The 17,374-nt window shown below is 40.1% G+C and overlaps 1 protein-coding gene and 1 pseudogene across 2 annotated transcripts; one reads left to right on the top strand and one right to left on the bottom strand.

Annotated features, from left to right (window-relative positions):
- Positions 1–1,871: 1,871 nt before the first annotated feature.
- Positions 1,872–3,511, bottom strand: LOC103707067 (putative UDP-rhamnose:rhamnosyltransferase 1 pseudogene; annotated as a pseudogene). The gene has a single exon (XR_015971404.2). The product of XR_015971404.2 is annotated as a putative UDP-rhamnose:rhamnosyltransferase 1 pseudogene (transcript).
- A 4,350-nt stretch (positions 3,512–7,861) lies between these two features.
- On the top strand, positions 7,862–9,798 carry LOC103707125 (homeobox-leucine zipper protein HAT14-like). The gene is made up of 3 exons (XM_026804621.4): positions 7,862–8,404; positions 8,506–8,585; positions 8,771–9,798. Exons 1-3 carry the CDS (start codon positions 8,060–8,062, stop codon positions 9,051–9,053), a joined length of 708 nt encoding a protein of 235 aa, XP_026660422.3. The 5' UTR covers positions 7,862–8,059; the 3' UTR covers positions 9,054–9,798.
- The last annotated feature ends 7,576 nt before the right edge of the window (positions 9,799–17,374 follow it).

The raw sequence follows: 17,374 nt of genomic DNA, 5'->3' as shown, positions 1-17,374 counted from the left end.
AATCAGCAGCTCTATTTGCCTCTCTGCGGAGGGACTTGGATAAACATTAACTGGGAAAGCCTCTTCCTTACACTCCAAATAGAACACGTGCACAACCTGGGAGACATCACACTCCCTTAGTAGCCGTCGAATGTTCTCAAGAAGAGGGTGGTCGAGCATCCTCGGTCCCTCGTGTAGAATCCACTCAATCACCTTCGTAAAATCCTCCTCCAGAATAATGCTTCGGGCCTCCAGTACTCGTCTTGCATAGGAGACCCCTTCTCAGGCAGCCTTGAGCTCCACTCTGGGAATTGATTGACTCAAAGGTACGACGCCCTCCTGACGCAATCAGATTGGACTCATGATCTTTGATCACAAAGGCAACATTCGTACATCTACCGCCATCTGACAGACTACCATCAAAGTTTACTTTAAGGTGGTTGGGGAGTGGGGGCTTCCAGGATGTGAGGACATATTCAGATTTTATAGCAGCAGAGAGGCGACTCAAATATCCTCAGCCAACCCAGATAAAATAGTCATAGTTGCATTTCAATCAGTTATTGCATGCATATTTTAGTACTTCCCGACTCGATGCGGATCCGACTCAACCTGAACCCGAATTTTTTTAGATCAAGTTTGAATTGTACATGGACCCGACCCGATCCGATCCGATCCGTATGATCCATTGGGTCAAAAATTGTAGGTCTGAATCCGATCTGATCTGATCTGGATTGAATTTGGGTCCAAAATTAGAATCCGAACAAAGAATTGGATCAAATAGTGGTTACTCAGAATCCGATCCGACCCATTTGCATCCGTACATAAAACAATAATGAAAATCATGTCAGTTGACGCTAGTGGCCATTCTGCGCCAGCTGCCATTTCAATCGACCTAAGGTAATGAGCTCGTCTCTCAAGGTCCAAAAAAGCCAGCTTGCTTCCTTCAAATAATTGCCGGAGGAAGCGTCTAGTTGCCACCAAGGTGATAGCTTGGTGGTAAGGGGGTGATAATTCCATCCAAATTGTCCAGGTTCGAAACGCGCAGGCTTCGATTAAATTCAGGGACCGAATACCCCACGCTCGGATGGCTTGTTGACGGTTATGCTTTCGTCTACCTGCATTGAACATTCTTCTGATGTGTACCCAAAAAAAAAAAAAAAAAAAAGCATACAGTTCGCGCCCGGCCGCTCCATTTGCATCACCCATCATATGACGGCCAACATGACAAATCTTCTCTCCAATTCACATATGGTGTACCTAATCAGGTGACAATTGGTGATCGCACAGGTCTGTCCATTTTCCGTATCGTTTTCCCGCTCTCTTTCCTTTTTCGAATCGGATCTTTTATTGACATGACATTTTGTGTGCCGTCTACTTCAAAAAAAAAAAAAAAAAAAAATCTAATTTTTATCTCTAAATTTACCCATGACGATAATTGTTTCTTTGGGTTCCATCCTACTCATTTTCTTATAAAGGGCCTCTCCTCCAGCCAGACTCGACTCTACCGCGCACTTGGAAGCCTCCTCCATCGCACCGGCAGCTCTCACCGCCTCCTCCTCCTTTTCGCTGGGGCACCAATCATGCAATGATGTCTCAAAATTACGACATCATTGCATATATAATTGGTATCTCAAAAATATCTCTGTGGCACCAATTAGTATCTCAAAATATCAACCTCCTTTTTTTCATATACAGCAGAATATTAGTTAATTACCAAGTTAATTAGTAAAAATCTTTGCTAGTTGTACCATACAATAGGATTTGGAAGGATAGGAATATCTGGGAGAAAAAGAAGGGACTACCTCTTACCATGTAGCTCGTCTCCGTTTACATATTAGTCCACTGTGTAATAAATCAAAAACCAAACTCAACAGAACAAGTGCTCCTGAAAATTCTCAAGTAACAGGCCTTTTTTTATTTATTTTATTTTTAGTACAACGGCGGTTTACACTCTGCGAGTGTGTATGAGCTGATAAAATCAGAAAATAAGATAGCAGATAAAGAACTCGATGCTTTATCACGCTCGGAGACGGGTCGATGGACTGCACCACCTGTGGGGACAATGGCAATTAATTCTTTTCTTTGTGATCTCTAAGGTACCGAACAAATTCATCGATGCACCTTTCTTGTAACTCCTTATTACCGAAAATCAGCTTCATCTTATTAGCTTCGTTTCTAATCTTCTTTCCCTCTTCTTCCACCATGACCAACCTCAGCGCCTGAGCCACTGCATCTCTCTTAAAGGAACCATCCTCCTCGTCGCTCCGCACTTCCACGCCAATTTCCTTCTCCACCATCACCCGCGCATTGATCGGCTGATCGCCGAACACCGGCAGGAAGACGAGAGGGTGCCCGAATCCCAGTCCTTCGACGAGCGAGCCCCAGCCGCCGTGCGTCAAGAAGCCCCCCACCGACTCGTGTGCGAGAATCTCAGTTTGAGGAGCCCAATCCATGGTAACCATCCCATTGCCGGCGATCCGGTCCTCGAACCCCTCCGGCAGAAGCTCCACCTCTTTCGGCATCCCGGCCGGCCTCCGGAGAGCCCAGAGGAAGGGCTGGCCAGAGAGCTCGAGCCCGAAGGCCAGCTCGTGCACAAGCTCGGAGCTCAGCGTCGCCTCACTCCCCAGAGAAACATAAACAACAGACCGGGGAGTCTGTTTGTCCAGCCACCGGAAAATGTTCATGCTGCTAGTGCTAGCAATCTTCTCTCCTCCCTCGTCGACTGAAGGAGGAAGCAGGCCGACCGGGACGACCGGCATGTTGAAAAGCTCCGACATGGTGCTTAACACCTGTCGATCCAATTCCATGCAGCTTCGTAGAGCCATGAGCTTGCACCGCCGGACGACCATCTCGAAACGGTCGGCGGCCGACACCCCCGAAGCATCAACTTGCAGCATGTAATCGAACTGCCGGGCCTCGAACAGGCGGAGAACAGCTGTCGTCGGGAAGGGGATCCACTCGGGCACCACGGTGAGCCGCTCGGGCGGCCCCCGCATCCGCGCGCCGTCCTCTCCCCACACGAAGGCGCTGAAGTAAGCCGGGAACGTGTTGAACATGGCGCATGGGATGTGCAGCTTGGCGGCGATCGGCGGCAACCAGTATGGAGTGAAGTCTTGGATGATCCAATCGGGTTTTGGAGACGCTTGCTCGAGAAACTTGGCTATCGGTTGGTCGAGGCCATCGAAGGCCTTCTTGAGGTATTGGACATCATCGGGCAGGAGGTCGGTGGTGGCCTCGGCGTTGTTGGGTAGGTGGTCGGATGGTGGCAGGCGGATGGGAATGAACTCTATGAGTGGAGCTAGAGAGGGAGGGAGTTTCGGGAGCCTGAGGATGTTTCTTGGGGTGGAGAGGAAGGAGATGTGGTGACCCCTCTTGGCTAAAGATTTGGAGAGGCCGAGGAATGGCAGCAAGTGGCCAAAGGCCAACCATGGGAACACAACGATGTGGAGAGAGCCTTCTTCCATGGGATCTGCCAGCTGTAACGAATACCAGAGGAGATGAATTGGTGCAATTTATAGTTTGGGAGACGGTGGGGTGGGAGATCAGGAAACGAAGGATAAGAACAAAGTTCCAGAACGGGTCCCATGGGCGGAATTGTTTCGGGTCCAACTCCCATGTATGCACCTAGCTCCAATGGACACATAAAATTGATAATGCGCTCCACTGACGTGTTTGTGTCTCCTACGTACTCTATTCTTTTGTAAATCTCTTACTTCTGAATCCTCGATTTTTAAAGTACTTTTGATCAATAAACTGAGAGAAGTATCTCACCTCCTCCATTATTTCTCAAACATATATATATATATATATATATATATATATATATATATATATATATATATATATATATATATATATATATATATATGTAATTTGTATTTTTTAATAAAGTATCTTTCTTTGGCTAGAGAATTAGTGATAAAATATTTTTTAGCAATACAAGTAAGGTAGATTTCTTCTTGGATGTGACCTATTAGTTATTATAGGTGACGAATCCTTGATCAATTCAAAGTCTATTAGAACCAAATAGAAAAGAATGTTGCCGCCTTTGACTAGTTCCCCTCCTTGGCCAATAGACGTAGTATTGCTCTATTTTACTGTAGTATCGGCACTACGTTTTGCAGAAGTTTCAACTGCGTCCTAAACGGTGGGTTCTTCTTTCCTTTTTCTATATCTATATAATTTTGTCGGCATGCTTTTTAAAGGGCACGTTGCATCCACCTCTGATGCAGGCGATGATGCATGCAATCTTGTTTCTAACTTGCCCTTCGAGTCTTGTTTGAATTTGCAATCTTGTCCTTATAAAATAATAGCAAAAATGTCATGCGCCCACCTATTACTAACAATATGAATTATAAAAACTGATGCACTATCTTGAATATTGAAGAAATAATTTGGCGTCTTATTATATATACGCACACATGTGCGCACATGTGGGCACATGCATACATGTGTATATACGCACATGTGCGCACGTGCCCACATACACCCACACACATACACACATACATATATATGTGCCAGAGCTGATCAAAATTCGGGCTGGATTCTACAACAGAAATTAGGCCCGATGGCTATGCCTAGGCCCTGCCCGGCCCGACTGTTGGGCTTAAATTTTTATCCAGGCCCGATCCGACTTTATTTTTCTGGTTCTATGCCGACCCGACAGATCCGATTTTTTCTTTGTTTGGAACCTGAAAATGGGCCAGAATGGCCCAACAGTTTAATGGGCTCTCTAAAACTGGATATATTTTTTTTACTTTTATTTGGTTTCTCCAATAATTAATTGGGTTCAACACATGACTTGTGATGCAAATATACACGGGCCGGGCCATTTTTAAAATTTCTGCCCAGGCCCGACCCATGGGCCTTTTTTTTAATGCCCAAACCCGAAAAATTCCAGGCCAAGCTGGGTGGGCCAGAAGGCCTGTGATCAGCTCTAATATGTGCTCATGCATGTATGCACATGCACATGCACGCACACACATGCGTATGCACATGCGCATACATATAGGGGCGTTTGGTATGGGGTGATCGTCCCAAGATCAAGGATGATATGGATGGAGGTGATGAGATCACTACGTTTGGTTGCACCACGGTGATGCTACATGGCGGTGTTTCTAAATCACCTCCACTCCTCAAATTATCGCCCAACCCGGTGATGGGATACCCGTCCTTGAGGTCAGAAATCCAAGATCACCCTAGGGCAGTGATCCTGGATTGAAAATTAAAGACAAAAATATTCCTTAATTTAGCAGAAAAATTGATATATCAATATACCATCAATATATTATATCAATGTTATATATATATAATATTATGTTGATATTATATATTATATTAATGATATATATTATATTATAATATATTACTAATCATATTATTATTGAAGGATAATATATTATTATATTTTATATTTATATAATGAAATATTTAATATATTACTCCTATTTACCTTATTTTTCTAATCAAAATAATTATTAATATTAAAAAATCTATTATAAGTATAAATAAAAATATTAATTCTATAATGAAAAATAACATATTTTTATAAGATTAATAATTTACAGGAGTAATAAATATATTTTTATAGAATATATTAATAATTAATATATCGATAAATATATTAATATTTTATTATAATATATTTTATATGATTAATAAATATATGATAAGGGCTACTAAAAGTAGAATATATGGCAAAATTATGGGGCTATTATAGGAATTAGCATATTGACTTATATTTTTGATTCATGAGAATAAAAAATACATAAAAAGTCCATCTAAGATATATCAGGGGTATTTGTGATATTATGTGGTCGGTGATCTTGGATTTTCGTACCATACCAAATAAGTTACTCATGGATACCCGGAAATTTTTAATTACTGGACCATGGCCTACCAAACACATTGATCTTAGATTACTGTGGATCAAATCATCCCAGCATTTGAATCATCAAAGATCTTAGATCACCGTGGTGATCCTGTTGGGGTTACCAAACGCCCCCATAGGGTTCTTAATGTAGATTTGATGTAATAAGGTGCGGTTTTAATGTTGTGACCATGAAAACCTAATATGATGGGATACCGGGTCAACAGGGTTTTTAATTAAGAGGCCCTCTCCCCGATGCATTGAAAAGAATAGAAGAGCAATGGAATCCTTGATACCATAGATGGAAGCTATGGGAGAAAAGAAAGTTCTAGCTAATTAAGAGGTTGGAACTTCCCGATGCTTCCATAGTTCTTCTTACAAGGTCTTTTAAGATGGGGTCCTCGATCGAACATGAACAAAATGATTTCCATCCAGTCTTTGAGATCATTTATACGCGATATCATGATCACTGTACTGAACGGGATAGCATAAATGGCTCATCCTTGAAGAAAGTTGAGGACATGATGGGATCATCCACCTGAATCCTTCCTTTCTAAGAGTCAACAAGCTCGCTGACTAAGATTAGGTGTTGAAAACCTTAGTCAACTTTCAACGGTCAGACCTGCGTCAGCTCTCATTTTCCAAAACCTCATTCTCTTTTATTCCACATTCCACGCAGCATTAGCTACCTGCTGGATCGATTTTTTCCTCCGATTATATCAAGTAATAACACAAGCATTAAAATAAGAAAGAAGTTCTTAATTAAGAGGATACTTAGGAGCCAATTATTCTCGACTAGGCCATTTGAATGGGAACTTTTGTATTCTAGCTAGGAGAAATGTCACCTCGGCGTGGATGGGGCTTACTAATGGCGGCACGTGCATTGACCACTGGGCAGTTCACACGTGTGGTGGTGCATGAGTGGCCTTGCTTGTGGGTTGGGCTTGCATGAGGTGGCCCCAATTAGGATGCCCTTGTCAACGGCTGGGGTGCACGCATTGGCCTGCGTTTCCACCATCAAGACCGGGCTTTAGTAGCTGGTAATCATGAGATCACAAGTGCACAGGAGTCGCTCGAATGCTTCCAATTTTTCCTTTGGATCAGAAGGTGGAGGCGAGAAACTTGAATGTAGATGAATGCCATGCAAATGGTGCACAGGGTTAAGTTAGGTCAGATTCGGCTTGGATCATTATGGAAGTTAAACACCTGTTAAACCTATTCTTGCCTCGGTTCAAAAATCAGGTCGAATTTAGGTTGCTTGTATCTAGAAATTGCAGTTAATATTTTTAATCTTTCAAATTAGACCTAGTTTGGGCTGGACGTATTTTCCCCTAGATTGCACCGGGCATGAGTTGAGTTTTTTTTGTGAAATCTACAGTACAAATGATGCAACCCAAGAATCCGATTAGTGCATCTCTAATATGCATAAATTAGGTCAGGTCCATGTTAGAATTGCCATTGGTGTATATAGTGCTACGAATGGGCTGGATTGAGTTTCGGATTTGCTTGGCTTGGATCCAAGAGTAAAAGAACCAAACTGAATAGGTAAAATGGATCGATCAGCCGGGTTCAAATTTTCAAAACTTGCAGGTGCGCTAAGATTTTGAAGATTTTAAGACAATCGGCAAAGCTTTACGAACCGACGATATCGATCTAATTGAATTACGTTTTGGATCTACATATGAATGCCATTTGATTTGATTCATTAATTAGAAATAGACTCGAGTCATCAAGTTAGAATTTTGGATGTGACGTGGAGAGACCCAGTCCACCGGACGCAATCATTCAAAGGTTAGGTGTTTGTTATCGTTCCTTATCATCCCCCCAAAAAAAAAGCAAAATAAAAGGGTTGGATGTGAAAGGGCCGACACCCTACTTATTCTCATCTTGCGGATAGTAATTGTGTGGCAAAGGTGTGTCCCGAAAGGTCCCTGGAAACTGCCACGAAGAATTATATGGTGGCTTAAATGAGGTATAGACGGTTGTTTCCATGTCCAACAAATGTTGCAAATGAGCTCCTCTTTCCCTGCGTTACGACACATTCCAACGCACGCCCCTGCTCCCTCTATTAAATCACTAGAGAAACTCCCATCCTCTTCATTTCCTTCCCTCTATATAAAGCTCTCTCCTCCTCTTTCCGTCTCCCTATCACACCCTCTTTACCCACAAAAGTCCTCTGCGCCTTCAACTTTTCCTTCATAGCTTGGCATGGAAGAAGATGAATGCAATATCGGCCTTGGCCTTGCAATAGGTGCTGGTCGACATTTCACCTCTAACCAAAGTGGCAACGGGGAACGGAAGCCTCCCGTTCAGTTCCACATCCTATTTCCGCCTCGACCGAAGGAAGGAGAGGAGGAGGAAGAAGAAGAGCCGACAAGAGATAAAGAGCGACACAAGTCGAAGCACATCAATGAAGAGGAGGATAGCAGTACCAAGGACATCATCAGTGATGGCGGTAGCAACCGAGTTGGCATGAGGAAGAAGCTCCGGCTGACTAGAGAACAGCTAACGTTTCTCGAAAACAGCTTTCGAGAGCACAACACCCTCAATCAGGTAGCTGAGTTCGGTATCGGCCGGCCATCTTTATTCTTGCATGCAAAATTTTTCAGAACCCTAGCTTAGTTTTTGTGCTGACCGATAGATCCCTTTGGCAGACCCAGAAACAACAACTGGCTTACCAATTAAACCTCCGGCCTCGTCAAGTCGAAGTCTGGTTCCAAAATAGAAGAGCTAGGTACTCATATATCCATCATTACTTTTATGTTTTCCTTTTTTTACCAATCTTAACATCCCTCTTACATGGCCAAGAATGTAACGTTCATACTTGCACATGAAATACATGCAAGCTATAACGTTTTTTGATTAAATTTATGATTTTTAAAGGGAAGATATCGATGGATTTGGATTGCATGCATGCAGGACTAAATTGAAGCAGACTGAGGTGGACTGTGCGTTCCTTAAGAAGTACTGCGAAAACCTAAGAAACGAGAATCGGAGGCTAAAGAGAGAGCTGGAGGAGCTGAGGGCAATGGAGCCTGGGTACCCCTTCCATACCAGGGTCCCAAAGGCCGCGACACCGACCATGTGCCCATCCTGCAAGCGGATCATGGCGTCCGGCAGTGAAAAAGGAAATGGTGTCTTGGACGGCAGGAAGGGCCGCGACCAACTGAAACCTGTAAACAATGGACTGGTAAGCCTTTAGATCTAAGAAATAATGGAAGGTTGAAGGCATACTGTTAGCAGATAGGAATGGATGATAGAACGACGAAGGAAATAGAGATTGAGAAGGGTCTATTTGGTGTAACTTTTGTATTGTAACAGAGGGTTTCCGTAATTTAATACAGGTACAAGCTTCCCAAGCAGGAACCCTCTCATTTAGCATCTCGATCATTGTAAATAATTAGCCTCCCTTTTCATTAAAAAAAAATCTTAAATACTTGCTAATACCATCTGCCATGTATATGCTGAACCTCGTCGTATAACTTTTTTTCAGAAAGCTTAACGTGCATTCATTTTTCTGACAGCCATTAGATGACTAGTTCTGAGGCAATTGGTTATTTCACAGGGTAATTTGCATATCACTAGGTTTCTTTTTTTAGAGAGGGGCTGGTTTTGTGCATAAAATGAATGCATGGAAAGTATGGGCAATGAAAAAATAAAGAAATACTTAATGTTTGTTTGGAGTTTTCAAAACATAAAGATGAAAAAGTAGCTTTCGGGAATAAGATTGCTACATTTCATGGGAAAGAAAAATCCATTTAGAACATAAAAAAGTGTAATTTTCACTAGCTAAAAATTAAGATAATTTTTTTTTCTTAAGTTTTCTTAACTTTTAGATAGAATTGGGTAACGTGTTTTCTTTTATTAAAGGTATAGCAGATATTTCACATAATTTTTCTTAAAAAAAAAATATTCAACCAAACATAAATCACTCTGAAATATGTCACTTTTTCATGGTTGGCTAAATATACAGAAACCACTTTCCCAAACATTATATACCGAGACATAAGCTTTCTAGAAAATGACAATCAATTCAAAGATGAACACGAATTCTCCTTCGATTTTTTCCACAATCATTTTAGGCAAACATATACTTGATCCTATGGTGTTGAAAATACTTGTCATGGCACTTTCTTGTTGTTTGGTGCATTGTCATGGCATGTTTTAGTATGTTGGTTGGGGCAAAATCAAATCGATTTCATGCTTGGGGCAAATCATACTGCTGAGTTGTGGATAGTGATATTTTCTAGAGCAAATTTTGAGGCAATATCAAGATCAATTATACTCACTATGAACATTAGTCGTTCTCAAAGATGCAACTAAAATGCCATAATGGAACCCCCCAACCCCCACAAAAAAAAAAAAGAAAAAAAAAAACAAAACCCATGTACCAAAGCCTCTAGAAAACTTGGATGTGATCACATATCTTTAGCTGTTAAATGTGTGCGCAAAATTTTCAATAATGCTCTTTGGCGTAGGCATGCGGGCCAGGATATTAGCTGATCTAATGGAAATAATTGCCCAATTAATACTTCTTAAAAACCTTAAAACATGATAAACTTATATTGGAGAGAGAAAATGGAGGAGTTTGCAAAGTATGACTAATAATTACAAGAACAATTTAGGGATGATGCACAGGATGACATGAAGCATATGTAATTTCTTTTAGAATAGCAATATATGATTGCTGAATTCTTCCTATAGCTACCTTAAGCTCAAGCAACAATGACAAGAGAACCCATAAAAGCTCATGGAAGATTAGTTGGGGTCGAAGTATATCTTGATATTAATTGCATAACTTAAGCAGGTGTTTTCTCAGGACAATTATAGAAGCACACCAATCTTATCACAGAAATGCCGAAAAATTTACCACCATCAATTACTGGGCCTGAACAACGTAAGTTCTACTACACTCTCCTATAGTGAAGATAGTAGAGATCAAGAACGGGGTTATGTTAATAATATCGATAAATACAATTCATCTCTAAAGCATAAAGCATTCAGACTTTAAAGGCTATCTACTAAATTATGGGGTGGACGAAATCCACCAATTACCAATCATGTGAGTTTACCTAGGATCATTGGTCTCCTTGGTGGTCCCTTGCGTCGTTTTCTTTGAGGCGGCTAAGAGGCCTGGCCCCCAAGCACTCGCAGAAGGCGAGGCGAGAAGAACTTGTCGTACTTCCGAGGATTTCGAAGAATTCCTCATAATTATAGAGAGCGCTTTTCTTTCTTCTCAAGTTTCATCGCAGCAGCATTTTTCATAGCAGCAATATCAAAGTCTGATTTAGCTTGTCGTTTTTGTATCCAATTTAGATTGCTTGCTAAAAGGAAGTGGTCCACGTCGTCAGCCTTGACCACAGCAACCCTCCCATGGATTGACAGCCCTGGGGTGGATATTTGATCCAACATCCGAAACAGTGTGATAAAAGGGAAGGGAAAATGTTTTAGCCGCCGGAGTAGTGGTAGGTTGCAGGTCTCTTCCGTGGTAATAAGAAAATAAAAAGTTCGATTTTCATAGCTAATAGCGTGACAGGCTTTGATACCACAATGTTGAATCATATTGGATAATATAATTATTTACATTAAGATGAAGTCATTGATTTCTCGATCTCCGATGCTAGTCCTACTACAACATGGGAAGAAGATTTGAATGTGCACCTCACCATCCATGATTAATTCGATAGGAAATATCTTACAAACACTTTCGGGTAAGTTGAGAATCAAGTCCTTGACGTATACTTTCATAACATGCCTTACCTAATTAAGATGGGTGTTATCTTCAATAAGGTCACATAAAAATAATTTCTATTGTAACCATCACAAAATATATTCCGTAACCGCATCAAACCAGATAATTAGATTAAATGAATAAAACAAATTTTGGTATGCGTTAGTGTAAGCAATGTACGGATGAGAGTGCAACAGAAATATCAAAATTATGAGTTACAAGGGTTTATTATTATTATTATTATTTTGTACCTTTAAGCTAAGTTGCTATCCAGAAAAGGAAGGAACAAAAGTTTTGGGAAGGAAAACACCCTCGCCTGCAAACACCCTCTTCACGCCCATGAGGATTTCTTTCTGCATATCCATACGAGATCCGAGCAGACGGTTCAAGGGACAATATTCCGCTCTTTGTTCCCTTGTCTTGTCCGTCTCGCGATTCTCGGTAGAATCAAATGGTAAAATCATCTGGTTCGAATCCATATCTGTACGTTTATGTGAAGTACTGAATAATGATGGAGAAAGAAGGACTAATGGTGAGAATTGTTCGTCTTCAAAAATTTTCAGTTTGTCGAGCTACGTCAATTCCAAGATTTGGTGTGGAAAAAGGTTTTTACGCAAGCGACGTGCCTCGAAGCCAGCACACGTACGCTTACGAGACAGTTGATGGGACATTGAGAATAACCTAGTAAACCCAATGATGTCAGGCCGTGTGTGAAAAGAAACCAAAACAAAGAACACTGGAATGAAACAACAGGGACAGACGGGACCAGGGAACTCGAGACGATCCAAAAATGGGTTCATATATAAGCGTCAGAATCCTTGTTAAGAGGATTTTCTTTGTCTTGATCGCACCAAAATTTTTTAGGAGTGTTTTAAGAGGATTTCAGCTTTAGCTTTATATATTTTAAATTTATTTAAAACTTTATTTTGAAACTTGATTAGATATATGTAACAATACCGAAAGAAATCATCAATAAATGCTATAAATTAATAATTTTTTTCAACTTGGAATTTTGGTAGGATCACACACAACACTATAAATTAAGTCAAGAAGGCTAAAACTTCTATTAATATATTTGAATAGTTTTTGGGTACCTTTAACTAGAACACAAATTTCACATTTGATCTTTTTATCTAGATAGATGTTTTGGATTACATTCAAATTAGTTATATGATGGATTCGATCAAAATTCATATGACCCAGCCTACCATGCCAAGCATTAAAGGATTCAAGATTTAGAACAAAAAAATAATGTTTATTAGAATCTTTAGGAATTACACTCAATTTGAATAGGTTTTTAGATACAAAGCTTTTCAAACAACCTCGTTATTACGGATGATTAGCAGCTTATTAGATTTTAATACAGTCTTATAACCTCTAGATACAAGGAGAGATCCCCTCATGAGAATTCTCCTAACATTGGGGATGATTAGCACTTCATGAAGGATTAAAGTTTTCCTAGATGTCATCTTCAGGTCCACTAATCCTTTTTCTAACACTTTTGCTGAGGAGTCGTTCCCAAGCGTTACACCTCCTCCACTTGATTTCTAAAAGGTGAAGAACCAAGAGCGATTAAAACAAATATGTACATTAGTTCTGGAATCAAGTCACCAATCACAAGAAGAATGGACTAGAAATACCAAAGGTTTTTGATATTTTGACAGAAGAAAAATCCAAAACCATCTTCAACCATATTCACTTGAGCTTTAGGTAATCCTTTCTTCCAGGTTCTAGACTTCCTATGGTAGCAATCCTTCGCCATATGAATTGACAGCCCACGCACGAAGTAGAAGGTCTCCTTCCTTTTTGGCTTCTGAAATGGATGGTTATGGCTTATAGGATGTTTGGAGGAAGCGATAAGGTTTGAAGAATTCTAAGATTTTTTCTTTTTAAGGAATTTTTCATGGCATTTGAAATAGGTTGGACTTGATTTGGTCAAATTGATCTTAGGTCCAAATTCAGGTTTAAGCTTATATTTTAGTTGATGCTCTTCTTCGATCCTGATAGAGTTTATAATCTCTGAAAGGCTTAAGTCACCTTGCTTATAACTTAACTCATGAGAAAAACTCGACCTAGATGGAAGGAGAAAATCGACCAAGGCTTGGAATTTATAATTTTTAGAGAATTTGCAATCTGTTAGTTCGGCCTTTCTAAGAAGATCTTAAAATTCATGAATTTGGACAATGATAGATTTGGAATCCATCATAACATATTTACGGAATTCGGATACGGTGAACCGATCGAGACCGGCATCATCCAATCCATATTCCACTTCAAGGGCATCCCAAAGCTCTTTAGGCGATTTGGTGGAAAGGTATATATCATATAAAGAATCAACAAGGGTACTAAGGATCCTATGGCGGCAACATAAATCAGTTTCTTTGGGGATTTTAGAGTGAGGCCAGAGAATCCAAAATTTTGAGGACTAGAAGAGGGTTGAGAGGTTGATCTAGAAGATGGTGTAAGATCACGATATTTTATGATAGAGATCAATCCTAATATGGTAAGCTAATATCTTACTGGGCTTTGCCACTCTCTAAAAAAGGAACTACTAAATTTTTCGGGCTTGATTGATCTATGATGATCAAAAGAAGTCATTTAAGAAGTTTTGGTTGCTTAATTAGTTCTGCAAATACAAGTTCCAAGTGGTTTAGCCCTATATGTCTGAATAGTTAATTAATATCTTTTCAAATATATAATTCTAGATTTTGAAATAAATGCAATAGGAAACTATAATAAAAATTAAATAACAAAAATAAAAAGTATAACAAGTAAAGTAATTTTATAATCTTTGCACGATTTTCCAAGCATAAGTAATGGGTTTTTTAAAAATAACTAATAAAAGACTTTTGTCAACATAGAAGGCAGCCTTTTGATGAGGATTTTCGCCATAGCGAAGTGTAGATTTGAGTGACAGTGGCACTATAAAGCTGGGAGGAAATTTATTCCCTGACAAAAAAATGCAATAGCAGGTAATTACATGCAGAGCTTTCAAAAAAATGTACTAAGTACACTTTTTATATGCATTCATATACCTCCTTTTGATTGCTTCCATAACGACTCAGAAATATTCAAATTTCTAAAGATGCAAGAGTTTTCTACACATATTTTAAAGATGCAGAAAAATATGCACAGAAATTAAGGATTGCAGCAAATAGTTTGCACAGAATTGAAAGCCATAGAAAATCTACATAGATTTTAGGGCTGCGGTAATTTTCTACATAGATTTGTAATCTGCAGAAAATTTTTCCACTATTTTTAAAGATGTAGAAAATTCGACAAATATTTTAAATATGCAAAAAAAAAAATTGTACAGTTTTTAAAGTTGCAAAAATCTATTTATACAATTTTCAGAGCAATATGACTTTCTTAAAAGACTGATTTTTGTGAAAAAACAACCTTCTGAATGAAGTTAAAGATTTCAAATTTCTATACAATTAGACTAAATCTATCTATGCTATCAAATTAAATTTTAATAAATTAATACATGTATATATATATATAGCAATTTCTAGTACAAGATCACATTCTTAGATTGTTGAAAATATTTTGCCTAAAAATTACTATATCTTTATTTTATAAAAGTATTATAAATAAATAGTCTATTAGAATAAAATTAGAAGAGTAAAAAGAGCTTGTCTAAATCAAGGCGTGTGATATATACTGCTCTAAAAATGTGATTCATCTCCTACGTGTAGGTCTGCGGCGATATCATCTTTAAGGTACAACAATCTAGCTCAGCCCGATCTTCCTCTAACAAGCACGATAGTTAGGAAAGATTGACCAGACTAACTCCTTCAAATGCCTAAAAAAAAATATAAAATAAAGAATAGAGAAAAATCGAAAGAAAAAAAAGTATTGTATTCTCTGTCTCTCTTGGAAAGTAGGGAATCAGATGTGTGAGTAGAATGGATTGAGTGATCCGATACACTGGACCCAGAGCTTATTTATAAACTCTGCCTGGTGATCGATACGGTGCGGTGTTGTTGAGGTACATGATGTTTCGGAAACCCTTTTTAGGAAAAGGATTAAATTCGGTTTTAGGTTTTTCATAATCTTAGATTGTATGAAAATCCTCCATGAGAGAGAAAAATCGGTTGATAAAAGTGTGATTCTTGCATAGAGTAGGGATGTGCCTGTCATACATGAATCTAAATGTTGACACTAGGGGTAACAATGAACTGTGTTGAGTTCAGCCACACTTCAGGCAATTAGGATCATTAGTAATCTTCGTTACAATCACATGCTTCTTTGTATTGATACAAGAGATGATACAAGAGACCTAGATTTCATCTAGTGTTCCCTCTAATTTTTAGCCCAGCTTCCACTTATCTTGTTTTTTTTCCTCTTTCCTTTGCTTTTTCAAGAAAACAACATGTTAGCCTCGTTTGGGGCTGGGCTAGGTCAAGTTAACTAGGCCCAGTCGCATCACCAGTCTCTCACTGATTTGTATGTTAAGATGGACTGTGCACATGGAGGCATAGCTGGTGTTGTATATCTACTGGCATTCATGATTGCTGACTTATTGTTACGAGTTCAAATTGTGCCTTTTACGTAAAAGAATGATTTACTCTTTTTTTAATAATATTGTAAGAGAATGATTCACTTTCTTTCATGACATCAACTATTGCGTTGCACAATGGTTGCTTTGAAATTTATGCAGAGGGAAGCAAGCAAAAATTGAAAAGCATGCGATCCAACAGCTTCGTCAAAAGTTTACAATCCGAAACCGGTGAAATTGGGCATCCCTAACCAGAAAAGCAGCCCATGCCATCATGCCACTGAAAAAAAAAAAAAAAAGAAGATAAAAGAAGCCCGGCATGTTTCACCCCTCCGGCACCCTTTCCTCGCACAAGCCTTTCTTTCGTCCCTGCTACAAAGAAGGGTGGCAAAACGGCGTGGTCTTATTTTGCGCGTCAGCGTATTACCATCGCTCCGAATAAATTCCTGTCCTTGCACGAATTCCGGCGCGACCCACTGCCGAGGCTTTCCGGACCCGGTCGTGGTCCCCACGCCCTTCGTGGCTTTCGGTGCACCGCACCCGACCGCCGCCTGTCGGGCTCCTCGTCAAACAGAATGACGCAAATACAGGGCAAATCGTGCCCGAGAGAGACAGAAGAAGGCCGCCAGATACCGTACATTTATAATACTATTACGACCCGGAACACGAGCCTCCAAAACGGGCTCACGGAGAACAAGGTGCGGGTCCCAGAAGTGGCGTCCAGATTCACACTGGGACAGGCGCTCGCTGCGACTCGGGCCCTTTTACGTTCCTTACCAAAACCGCTAGATCCTTCGCTGGCCACGTGCGCCTGCCCCGCGGTGCCTTCGCCGTCGTATCCCACAACAGGAGATGACGTGTCACGCATTACCGCCTTCTTTCTCTTCTGGGCCCCATGTTCTTTTCCGGCTGGGGTCATCCACGTTATCAGACAGCGCCGATGATGCATGAGAGGAAACAGCGGAGGCGCCCCGCAAAGATTCCAAAGGATCTCCCGCCTCGATTACCAAAATAAAATAATGGTTAATCGGAAAATAAGTCTTAATTAGTCTTAATTATCCAATTTATTTCACTTTACTCTTGAGAAAAGTCCAACCCATTCCCACGACCTACCCGTTTCATCTTTCCAAACCGGCAGTTGCTCACCGTCAATTGATCCACTCTACACCATCGAACTCCAAACTCCATTGCAACAAACCGAGATACCAGCTACATGGACACGCGTCGAGGAACAGTTTCTATTTTAGTGTCTTTCACGTCTCGGGGCCGCCATCGTGCCATCGGTTACCGC

Source organism: Phoenix dactylifera, chromosome 11, assembly GCF_051530095.1.
Source record: "Phoenix dactylifera cultivar Ajwa chromosome 11, Ajwa_hap1_PhDact_Kaust_v1.1, whole genome shotgun sequence".
NCBI lineage: Eukaryota > Viridiplantae > Streptophyta > Magnoliopsida > Arecales > Arecaceae > Phoenix > Phoenix dactylifera.
The sequence above is the reverse complement of the archived record's forward strand: the minus strand, read 5'-3'. Positions and strand labels throughout refer to the sequence as shown.

Bases quoted from the DNA above. Each gene is read 5' to 3' on its own strand.
- LOC103707125 (XM_026804621.4), top strand. From the start codon at position 8,060: ATGGAAGAAGATGAATGCAATATCGGCCTTGGCCTTGCAATAGGTGCT. The intron at 8,405-8,505 runs GTAGCTGAGTTC...TCCCTTTGGCAG, and splicing joins AGCACAACACCCTCAATCAG to ACCCAGAAACAACAACTGGC. The intron at 8,586-8,770 runs GTACTCATATAT...GCATGCATGCAG, and splicing joins TTCCAAAATAGAAGAGCTAG to GACTAAATTGAAGCAGACTG.